Here is a 12,420-nt window from a genome sequence, read left to right on the forward strand (position 1 = left end):
GTATTGTACAATAGCTTTACTAACGTCTCATATCACTTTGTTCAAAGTTTATCAAACCAAAATTGGGTTCGTCAACTTTGTTTGTCCATAATTTCTTTCATTAATCCTAAGCAAATAAAAGAACAAGTTGTTGACACCAAATTTTGGCCTGAAATTTTTTAAATTAACACTTTTGAGTTTTTATTCGTTAAATAGTTCAAAAGTGCATTTTTTTTAATTTTAAATCAATTTTATTAGTAATTATCCTTAGATGATGATCAGTTTATTTTTTTTAATTTCAATTATAGCTATTTTTATCATAGATCGTTAATTTGCATTTTTATATGTCATTTGTTATATTTGTTCATATTCATTTTAATATTTTCTTAACACAAACATATATTAAATTACTCAAAATATTTAATTAGCTCATAATTTTGGATCCAATAATTTTGAGCCCATAATTTTATAAAAGGGGGCCTCTTCTTTTCAAAGAAAGTGGCCCCACACCATATGTTTGACTTCTTCTTCATCAATGGAATGCACATGACATCAAAAGCCATAATTTTACTTACTACACAATTCCTCAATTTACGCACATCATCACAATAAGATAAAATTAAACCAAAATTGCACCTATCACACAATTGACTTTTCTTGATATGCATCAATAACCCAACTGTATATATCTTCATATAAGTGGTACAATGTTAAAAAAAAATTAAAACATTTGCGGTTTATTTTTAAGAACCCTTTAATACCCAAAATCTGTTCTTTATCAAACTCGCCCTCAGCACCAGAACCCCATAACCCATTTTATTCTTCTCCATCGTCGGCAAGCAAACCTGTGTTGCAAGCTTTGCCTGAAACGATCATCAAAACCATGCTGTTGTGACACACCCTGTCGTGAATTCAGCTCCGGCAAGCTAACCCCAGTCCATAAAGTTCCAAATCTGATAGGAAAGGTAATGTACTCGTCACTATTTTGTTCTTATTTTGTTTTAACTGTTAGTTATTATTTTTCATCTTGATGGGTTGTTTGTTGTAGATTTTAATCTTTACGTTCTCTTATCATTATTGTATTTATATTTGTTTTACATATTATGCTTTGTTTTAGTTGTGATTATAATTTTTATTATGTTTTGCTTCAATTATGTTGTTCCTGTGATATTGAAAATTTAGTTCTTGACTAATTTTTGCACCATTGTAATTATCTTATTTTATTTTTTATTGATAAAAGATGTTGAAGCTATTTTCATCCTTATTATTTGCATTTTCCAATTATTGATTTTTTATCTCTTTTTGATAGCTCTCGTTGGGAAATACCAAATTTTAATGGGTATTACTTTTGATTTTATGCAATTTATTATCATTATTATTATTTAGAATTTTCAAGTAAGTTATATTGTGTCAGTTTGGTTACTGTTTGCATACTACTTTATTATATTTAGTTACATGAGATCTTTTGTAATTGACCAATGAAAAAATCTCTATGTCGGTTTTCGAGGCTTCCCCATTTTAAAAGACGAAAATTTGAATTCAAGTTTGCATTATATATTACAAGTTGAAATTGGCCGATGAAGAAATTACCGTCAATTTGTAAGGCCTTCCATGTTAATAAGACGGGTTTTATTTATTGTTGGATGTCGGTTCAAGATTAGCCTCATGAAAACCTTATATTCCATGAGGTGGTAGACTACTTTACTCACTAGAAATTATTCCACGTACAGGAACTGGTGGAAAAAAAGGGCTCGAACCTGAATCAAATAGAGCAAGCAAGTTCGTATTCTGTTCGGCTTACGGCTTCATCCCCAGAGTAAGGAGAAAGAAGACACATCGCCGAGGAAGCTTCTTCGTTCGAAGGGCTTTCTGCTTCAAATCAAATGTTGTTTGGATTCAGCCTCTCGTTAGGTCTTCATTGAGGATTGTCCACCTTTAGTTTCCTCCCGAAAAAGCTATTCGAATTAAATTCGAATCATATTTTTAATTTGTTATTATGTATATTATTGGCTTTAGAATATTATTTTATTCTTTGTGTATATTTTATGTTTATACTTATGCATCATTTTTATCTCCTCCTCAATTTAAAAAAATGAGTTCTGAAGGATGCTAATACCTTCCCTTCGGAATCTATTGGTTTCGTAGATATTTTATAATAATTAATTGGTGTCCTAATTATCCTAAAATTAGGTGACGACTTCTTAAAATAATATTCTTTCTTTAAATTTCTTTTTAAACTATTAAATATTGATTTTTTTTACGAATCCCACAACAATGCGCCTTATTTGCAAAAATAGGGATGTAACAAATGTTGTAAAGAAAATATTTTCTGTAATGGATTGTTTGTAAATCTTCAGTAGTTGGATTTAAATAGAATTGGTGGTAACCAAAGAATGAAAAGACACAACCTTTCACTTACAAGACATCAACTAAAGAATTAAAAGACACTCTTTCATTTAAAAGATACCAACTAAAAAATAAAAAGATACACTATTTCATTTAAAAGACACCAACTAAAAAATAAAATGATACACTCTTTTATTTAAGAAAACTTATATTAATAATTTAATTTAAACAAAATTCCAACAGACACAGATCCATGGTTAATTGTTAGTGGACTTATTCTTTGTTTGGATTCTGGAAACAAGTGTTGTTATTGCTTATTAGTTTCTAAAAGTTATGGATAATTGGATTATGGTGATAGAAATCTCATAATTGTGAATTCTTCCATTATCTTTTATGTTAGCTCTTTAGAACACAAATTGCACATTTAAGTAGTTCAAACATGGCCTTGAATGTGCTGAAATATCTTCTGCTGTAAGCACTTTTGTAGCTTTCATATCTCTAAAATGGACAGGACGTACGTATTTGGATCAAATATTCCTTTATATTATGCGTGGAGGTCCATCCATCCATCATTGGCTCATTGCCCTCAAAAATAAATATTCAATGCACAACATCCAACCAAATATTGGAACAAGTCTTAATATTACACCAAAGATGCAGATTCACTGCACATCACAAAACCAAAAAGAATCCAATCCTAACTAGTCCATTTCACCGAGAAAATGATTAATAGTTAATGAAGGCCCAAACTTTCTTGAGATGTTTCTTGGATATGCACACTGTCTTCCCTACAAGGGCACTGAGAAGTTTTATTAATGTTCTACGCTACTTCACCCATTGATTTTCGATTTTGGTGTTTAGTGTTCATACTGTTTTCATGTCAATTATATCTAAAATTCTTGAAACACCTTTATGACACGGTCTAATCATGTTTGATATAGCATCTCTAACAGCATTAGAGTGTACAATGTCTCTTCTATGTCTAGTCAGTATGCTCCTATTTGTAATTGGCAGTACTATGATACAGATATACACTAAGCAAATTCAATGTACATCCTAAATTTAAGGTGTAGGAGTAGCAGAAGAAGAGAAAGGTGATGATGTTAAAGACGATGACGAAGAAGACAGCAAGTAACTCAAGTTGAACTCTATCTGCAATCGATGATGAAGGGATACATAAGAAACTGTCTCCTTTTTCTCTTGCTCCTCGAGTTCCTTTAGAGGGATAGCAACGAGAAATCTCTTGATGAATTCTCTGCAGCATTCTTTCCCCTTGCATATCATCTCTTCCTTATCCTTAGTATCATTTTTCTGTGACTTCTCTTCTGCAACATTCTCATATATCATAGTGTTATTGTCAAACCTTAGTATGTATGCTTTGCTGCAACCCTCATATAGCCTTTCTCCCAACGTATCAACAATGTAATAAGCACTTTCTTCCACCTTCAATACGAAGAAATGATCGTTCCAACTAATAATATAAACTCTAGGTTCAATTTCAAAACCATCCGTGACACTACTAATCTTGTCCCATATCTGATCAAATGACATTACCCCTTGTAATGAGTCAAATTTCTCAGGGCTGAAGAATCCAACAAAGGATTGATCATGCGAGATGGCTATAGGTCGAATACGAGCATGCAGGACAGTCTCTAAATCAAAGTGCTTGTTTGGGAAATCATTGATGTAAATATCATTTTGGCATAGCTTTCTCCATTCTGTGGAACCTTGTAGTATGAGGTTATCAAATTCTGATCTCGTGGGCATTGCATCTCTATTCGATTGTAGCCAATGTGAGAAAACAGCTACTAGTGCTGTGCATGCACTCTCTCCAGCAGCCTTGTCACTGCATTGGTCAAAAGATGCAAAGAAGGCATTGGCTTTGAGCTTTGTTTGCCTATCCCTACTCTGTAATTCCTTCACTTCCCAAGCAGGCTTTTTCCTGCTGCCTTCATTTTGGTCCCTTGATTTAGCAGAAGGCTCAGGCTTCTCTACATTCTGTCAGGGAAAAATGCACAAATATCAGAGGGGGGAGTTTCAAATTATACCAAATTTTAGTTTAGGATAAGAGAAATTTCCTAATTATATTAGGTATATATCCAGCCTAAACATAACATAATTGACTCATTGGTACTTTTTTTATTACTTGTTAACAAGGTGAAGGTAAGATGGTTTTTATAGGAATGCTTGATAATGTGACATAGGCTACAACAAAGAGTTAAAAGTTCAGATGAATATACAACTCAAAACAAAAGATGTACCAACTGTTTGATTGTGAAATTTGCCCTTGACTTATTCAAATTTTTTATAATAGATGACAATTACAATAGTGTTCTGAAAGTGGTTGAAAGTGGATGTTCCACGAAGCGAACGAAAGTGAGCTTGTTCTCGAATAGTGATGGAAGCAATTCCCACGAACTGAGAACAAAAGGATGTACGTCAAGTTGCCCACCATCTTTTTCCTTTTCTTGGCTATAAATTGCCATATTTTTGCAATGAAAATAGCACACACAGATATACGAATTCTTTCGATCTCTCTCTCTCTTTTCTCTTACTCTCTCACTTATTAATTTTCTAAGTTAATTTGTTTTATAACACCTTATCAGCACGAGCCTCCATCACTTTGAACAATTTTAACAAGGTAACAAAGGGGTAAGAATTTTATTTTCTTAAAATGTCTAATATCTCTAAACTTGAATATGTTGCTCTTGATATATCTGGAAAAGGCTACTTATCATGGGCACTAGATGTCGAAATACACCTAGAATTGTTGGGTCTGGCAAACACCATCAAAGATAACAATACGACATCTAGTCAAGACCGTGCCAAAGCCATGATATTTCTCCGCCACCATCTTGACGAGGGGTTAAAATTACGGTACCTCATATTAAAACACCCTCTTAAACTGTGGAAGAATCTAAAAGAAAAATATGACAACCTAAAGTTGGTCATCCTTCCACAGACACGTCATGATTGGCTTAATCTGAGATTAATGGATTTTAAAAATATAACTAAATATAATTCTACATTATTTAGAATTATAGCTCAGTTAAATTTATGCAGAGAAAAAATCACTAAGCAAGACAAACTTGAAAAAACATACTCTATATTTCCACCCGCGAATATGCTCCTATTGCAATATCGCGAAAAGGGTTTTAAAAAATATTCTAAATTACTTTCTCGCCTTTTTATTGCTGAACGCCCCAACAAACTATTAATGAAAAATCATGACAATCGACCCGTTGGTTTTTTGCCACTCCCTGAAGTGAATCAGGCAAACTATAACCAACGAGAAAGAGGTCATGACCCCAGTCGTGGTCATGGTCGTGGTCGTGGTCGTGGTCGAGGTTGTGGTCGTGGTCAAAGAAGAAATTATAATCATGATGCTTGGCTGGCATCGAAAAATGATGAGCAATATAAAAAGAAGAATGAAAAGCAAAAGGTTATACCAAAGAAAAATTCAGAAAGTATATGTCATAGATGTAGAGGTATGGGGTACTGGTCACGGACCTGCTGGTCATTAAAACGTCTGGTTCAGCTATATCAAGCATCCTCGAAGAAGGCAGAAAATAATCCAGAGACAAACTTTATCTCTAAAGATAATATTGAGTCTATGCATCTGGATGTAGCTGATTTCTTTAATTTTTCAGACGAAAATATGAATATTGATAAGCCTAATAATATTTAAATGATTTTCTTTTCATTTTGTTTGTACTAAATAATATGTTTGTATTTTTCTAATTCATGTAAATAAATAAAAATTTGTATAATGAGCCATGTATTAGTTATAATGTTTACTTTATTTTTTTTAAAAGAAAAATATGGATATGCCTCAAATTTTATTTGTATCAATGATCAATCACGAGGATATTGTGTAATTAATAGTGGAACGACTCATATCATTTTTAAAGACGAAAAACATTTTTTCTACTTGCTCAGAAGAAAAGCAAATGTTACTACAACTTCGGGTAGTTCAAAAATTATTGAAGGATCTAGAAGAGCTACTATATTTCTGTCTAAGGGGACAAAGATTGTTATAGAAGATGCACTATTCTCTTCTAAATCCCCAAGAAACTTGTTAAGTTTTAAAGATATCCGCAGAAATGGATATCATGTTGAGACACTAAATGAAATGAATACTGAATATATTGGTATAATCAAGAGTGTCTCAGGCCAGCCAGAAATATATTTGGGAAAAACTACCAACTTTGTTGGCTGGCCTATACTATGCAAAAATTAGTGCAATTAAAGCACATTTAATCGTAAACCAGAAGTTTACTGATCTAAATACATATGTGCTATGGCATGATCGAATAGGTCATCCTGGATCAATAATGATGAGACGAATTCTTGAAAATTCAACTGGACATCCGTTAAAGAACCTGAAGATTCTTATGAATGATGAATTTTCATGTGCTGCTTGTTATCAAGACAAATTAATTGTCAGACCATCAATCTTGAAGGTTGGCATCGAATCTACTGACTTTTTAAAGTGTATACATGGCGATATATGTTGACCAATTCATCCACTTAGTGGATTGTTTAGATATTTTATGATCCTAATAGATGCATCATCACGATGGTCTCATGTGTTCCTCTTATCATCTCGCAACCTGGCATTTGCGAAATTATTAGCACAGTTAATAAGATTAAAGACGCAATTTCCAGATTAACAATTTAAGGCTATTCGCCTTGATAATGCTGGAGAATTTACATCCTAAGCTTTTGATGATTATTACTTATCAATTGGGGTAAAAATTAAATATCTTGTTGCTCATGTTCATACTCAAAATGGCCTTGAGTCATTTATTAAGCGCCTACAATTGATAGCAAGACCTATATTAATGAAAACAAAATTGTAAATTACTGTTTGGGGTCATGCTATCTTACTTGTAGCAGCACTTGTACGTTTCAGACCGACAAATTATAATAAATACTCTCTTTCACAATTAGTATTTGGTCATGAGCCAAATATAGCTCATCTACGAATTTTTGGTTGTGCAGTATACGTTCATGTAGCACCACTACAACGTACAAAGATGGGCCCTCAACGAAGGTTGGGCATATATGTTGGGTTTGACACAACCTCCATAAATCGCTACCTTGAACAGTTGACAGGAGACTTATTTACTACTCGATTTGCAGATTGTCGATTTGATGAAACAATTTCCCCACAATTAGGGGGAGAGAAAAAGGAACCCGAAAGAGAAATTGCATGAAAAGTTTCATCACTATCTGAAAGAGAAATTGTGTAAAAAGTTTCATCACTATCTTATTTTGATCCACGTACCCACACATGTGAGTAGGAGGTCCAGGAGATTATCCACTTATAAAAAATAGCAAATGAAATGTCATATGCATTTACTGATCTACAACGGATAACTAAGTCACATATCCCTGTAGTGAATATGCCTGTCTGGATTGATATCCCAAAAGGACCATATATTAGTATCATAGCTTCTAAATCCTAAGTACGCCTAAAGCGTGGTAGACCATTGAGTTTAAAGGATAAAAATTCTGAAAAGAGAAGTGTGAGAAATAATAAAGATGATACTACAAAAGAACCTCTTGAAGAAGGTCAAGATTTGAGTAATTCTTATATTTCTGAAGAAATCAGTGAACCTGAGACTCAAGTGAATGAAGAACTTTCAATTAGTTCTACCGGTGATGAGATAATTTTAGATCGATCAAAAATCACGATTGATAATATTTTTGCATATAATGTTGCACTTAACCTCATGCAAAATAGTGAAAGTCTTGAGCCTAAATCAGTCGAAGAATGTCGACGTAGATGTGATTGGCCAAAATGGCAAAAGGAAATTCAATTAGAATTAAACTCGTTTGCTAAACGTGAGGTTTTTGGACCTGTAGTCCAAACCCTTGAAGGTGTAAAACCAGTTGGCTATAAATGAGTTTTTGTGTAAAAACGAAATGAGAGAAAATAAATTGTAAGATACTATGCATGCCTTGTTGCACAAGGATTCTCTCAAAGACCCAGGGTCAACTATGAAGAAACATATTCACCTGTTATGGATGAAATAACTTTTCTATATCTCATCAATTTAGCTGTACAGAAAAATCTTGAAATACATCTAATGGGTGTAGTTACAGGTTACCTTTATGGTTCACTTGATAATGAAATATACATGAAAATTCATAAGGATTAAAATTGTCTGAAGCATGTACTAAGTCTCGGGAGATGTACTCAATCAAATTGCAAAGATCATTAGATGGTCTAAAAAAATCAGGGCATATGTGGTATAATCACCTTAGTGAGTACTTGATAAATGAAGGTTATATAAATGATGTCATTTGTCCATGTGTTTTTATTAAGAAAATGGAATCAGAGTTTGTTATATACTCGCCATTTATGTTGATGACATAAATCTCATTGGAACCCTTGAAGAGGTCCAAAAGACGATTGAATATCTAAAGAAAAAATTTGAGATAAAAGACCTTGAAAAGACAAAATTTTGTCTAGGTCTGCAAATTGAACATTTAGGAGACGGAGTCTTTATCCACCAATATTCCTACATTGAGAAAATCTTAAAACGATTTTACATGGACAAAGCACATTCATTAAGTACTACAATGGTTGTTCGATCACTAGAAGTGGATAAAGATCCATTTCGACCTCCAGAAAAGAATGAAGAACTTTTTGGTCCTGAAGTACCATATCTCAGTGTTATTGGTGCACTTATGTATATTGCTAACGCAATGAGGCCTGATATAACATTTTCTGTTAATTTGCTGGCAAGGTATAATTCATCCCCAACGCGAAGACATTGGAACAGTATCCAGCATATTTTGCAATACCTAAAGAGTACCATTGATATGAGTTTGTTTTATACTAATAAAGGTTGTGCAAACCTTATTGGTTATGAAGATGCATGTTATTTATCAGACCCAAATAAAGCTCGACCTTAGACAAACTATCTACTCACACAAGGAGGAACTGTTATATCATGACGATATACAAAACAGTCTATTGTTGCTACTTCTTCAAATCATGTTGAAATAATAACAATTCATGAAGCAAGTAGAGAATATATATGGTTGAGATCGATGATATAGTTTATCAAGGAAAGATGCATCCTGGAAAATGATGTCAAAGTACCCACAATTATATTCGAAGAAAATGCGTGTGCATAGCTCAGCTGAAAGGTGACTTCATAAAAGGAGACAGAACGAAATATGTTTCACCAAAATTGTTCTTCACACATGATCTCTAGAAGAATGATGATATTGATATACAATAAGTTCTTTCAAATGATAATCTTGCATATTTATTCACAAAGGCATTACCAACATCAACTTTTAAGAAGCTAAGATATAAGATTGTAATGCGTCGTCTCCAAAATATCAAATAAAATTTTCATCAGAGGGAGTAAAATACACACTATACTCTTTTTCCCTTAACCAAGGTTTTATCCCACTCGGTTTTTCTGGTAAGGATTTTAAGGAGGCAGCACTCAAGGTGTATTATCAGATGTGTGCTCTTTTTTCTTCACTAGGCTTTTTTCCATTGGATTTTTTCTAATAAGGTTTTAACAAGGCACAATATCTATGAGGTATTCAGGATTACTATGTATATTGTTTGTTGTAAAAAAAAATCATTACACGTGGACATTTAAGAGGGAGTGTTCTGAAAGTAGATGTTCCACTAGGGCAAGTTGCCCACCATCTTTTCCCTTTTCTTGGCTATAAATTGCCATATTTTGACAATGAAACGAATTCTTACTATCTCTCTCTTTTTTCTCATACTCTTTTTCTTATTAATTTGCTAAATTAGTTTATTTTATAACAAATAGGACATTAAATATTTTGGTTAAACAAATGTGACATAATATAGGACTGAGTCATTAGTGTGTATTTGTAAATGTACCTGGTTGTTGAGTCGTGAGAGAACATCAAAGCTACGAGTCGTCTTAATTAATGGTTCATCTTTACTCGGCCTGATGGGCCTAAGACTCAATCGCCTTCTCTTCCAAGAGAACCACCCAACTTTCTTGAATGAGTCAGACTGAATTTCTAAACTTAACTCAATCGCCTTCGGTACCTCTGCTTCAAATGTGGATGACTCATCTTCTTGTCTCAGCTTGTGTCCCTTTCTGTCACATGCGCTACTACTCTCTAATAAACATTGCAGCTGTCTTGACTCGTTTGAGTCACGGACACAACCTACCAAGTCTTGATAGCCTCTCATCTCACCAAAGGTTACCTTGACCTGAAATTATTTGAAGTTGACAAAGTCAGAATAATAATAATAATAATAACAATAATCGATGGGTAATTAAAAATACGACACCCTTCCTTGTATCTATTTAAAAGTTCTTTTTCAGACGATGACATGATTGATTTATTTTCTAGAAAACTAGGCTTGGAAAATAAATTGAACGATAAATACTATAATTGATTTCATTATCAGTCATTGTCCCTTTAACTTCTGGAATATCACGGAATTAGTCAGCCAAAATTAGCTGTTCATTTTTGCTAAGTTTATTACTAATATATAAGACTACTAAATTCACAGAAAGATTTGTTCATAAAATATTTGACTTGTCAAAAAGAAGTTTGAAATATACAAGCAAATAGCATAGAAGCTTGATGAAATAGATCATTAATACCCAAAGGGTTGATGTTTTAGGCCAAGAAATAATGTAACAAATGTCCCAAATTGAAGATTTATGTACTAAGCTATTCTTAAGGTACTTGTAATCTAACAGAAATTTACTAGGTTGATCAATTGAGTTACGCATTTTTCTAGCTAGATAATGAAGAAGAAAAGATAGATGGAACGTACATGGAGCGTAGCTGAAATGGAAGTTGTACCAATATTTAAAGTAATGGGAAGCTTCTCCTCAACATCAGACATCATTCTCGAAGCCAATTCTCCAACGTTAACTGCCACTTTCCCAATCGCCACCATTTTGGGCGAGGAATTCTCCAAACTAGTTGCGTACAAGACATTAAAAGAGACATCCCATGGCGAATACTTTAGATTCTGATAACAACCAGAAACCTCTGTAAAACAACAAACGTTCTCAAACTCATCTTCGTCATTATCCCATTTAATGGAATTGGCTTTCATAATTCTCCGACTTGTGAAATCTTTCTTATGCTTATGAAACGGCACTAAACCAAACTTGGCTTCTCCTTTCCATTTCATCTTGATTGTCATCATCTTCACCTTTCTTGGTTCTTGATTTTCCCTATCGAAATCATCAACTCCTAATTCCAGCTTCAACGGCCTGATTTTCACCTGACACTTCCTAGTCACCGCCATTCAAAATAAGACAGAAATATATGTCTCTGTCTAAGAAGATAGATATATAGTTTCCTTAGGAAGCAATGAAACAGAGGAAAGAAGGGAGGAAATGAGAAAATGTATTAAATTAAGAAAAGGAGAAGTGTAGTGTCGTAGGACAAATGAACAAGGAACACGTTAACGCGGGAAAGGAATTTCAACACGTGGAGAGTACGCGTGTGTCTAGAGGAACCAAATCATCTCATTGATTTAGAATATTCGGGTAAAACATGAGAACAATGCACGTTTTTGTTTTTGTTTCCCCAAGCCCCTTTTCTTTCATTCCTGCCTTCGCCTCTTCTTAAAACGTGTTAAATTTGTGTTTCAAGGGGTCGTTTGGTTATTGATTAAAATTATACAAATATTAATTATGTGAAAAGAAGTTATATAGATATTAGTACGTAGGAATAAGCTATGCATGTATTAATTATGTAGAAATAAATTATGCGAAAAATACAATTTATGAATTATTGATTTTTTGTCTTCACATAAATTACACACACATATATATACTAGTTTAGTGTACATGTTTTGCACGTGTGTTTAACGTCAATCAATATTGAATTAATATGAGTTAAAATGTTCAAGCATTTTTTACTACAAAATGCAATTATCTAAATAACTTGTACAACATTTGTTAATAAGTCAATCTTTATCTGATAATCATTTATGCGATGCAATAAATAAAAATCATAATTTACAATCTTTTACTTTGCAATCGACGGTAAAGAATATATGAACGTCTAGTACTAGATATTTTCAAGAACAGATAAAGGTTTATAAGTTTA

The 12,420-nt window shown here is 33.2% G+C and overlaps 1 protein-coding gene and 1 long non-coding RNA gene across 2 annotated transcripts; one reads left to right on the forward strand and one right to left on the reverse strand.

Moving 5' to 3' along the window:
- Positions 1 to 214: 214 nt before the first annotated feature.
- On the forward strand, positions 215 to 2,044 carry LOC129890846 (uncharacterized). The gene is made up of 2 exons (XR_008767048.1): positions 215 to 944; positions 1,710 to 2,044. It is a non-coding gene; the product is annotated as an uncharacterized LOC129890846 (long non-coding RNA).
- Positions 2,045 to 2,779: 735 nt separating this feature from the next.
- LOC129889133 (uncharacterized) lies at positions 2,780 to 11,691 on the reverse strand. Its single transcript, XM_055964310.1, has 3 exons — positions 11,129 to 11,691; positions 10,211 to 10,552; positions 2,780 to 4,323 (listed from the first exon to the last, which is right to left on the reverse strand). Exons 1-3 carry the CDS (start codon positions 11,609 to 11,611, stop codon positions 3,388 to 3,390), a joined length of 1,761 nt encoding a protein of 586 aa, XP_055820285.1. The 5' UTR covers positions 11,612 to 11,691; the 3' UTR covers positions 2,780 to 3,387.
- Between the last annotated feature and the right edge of the window lie 729 nt (positions 11,692 to 12,420).

The sequence above is a fragment of the Solanum dulcamara genome, chromosome 5 (genome assembly GCF_947179165.1).
Source record: "Solanum dulcamara chromosome 5, daSolDulc1.2, whole genome shotgun sequence".
Taxonomy (NCBI): domain Eukaryota; kingdom Viridiplantae; phylum Streptophyta; class Magnoliopsida; order Solanales; family Solanaceae; genus Solanum; species Solanum dulcamara.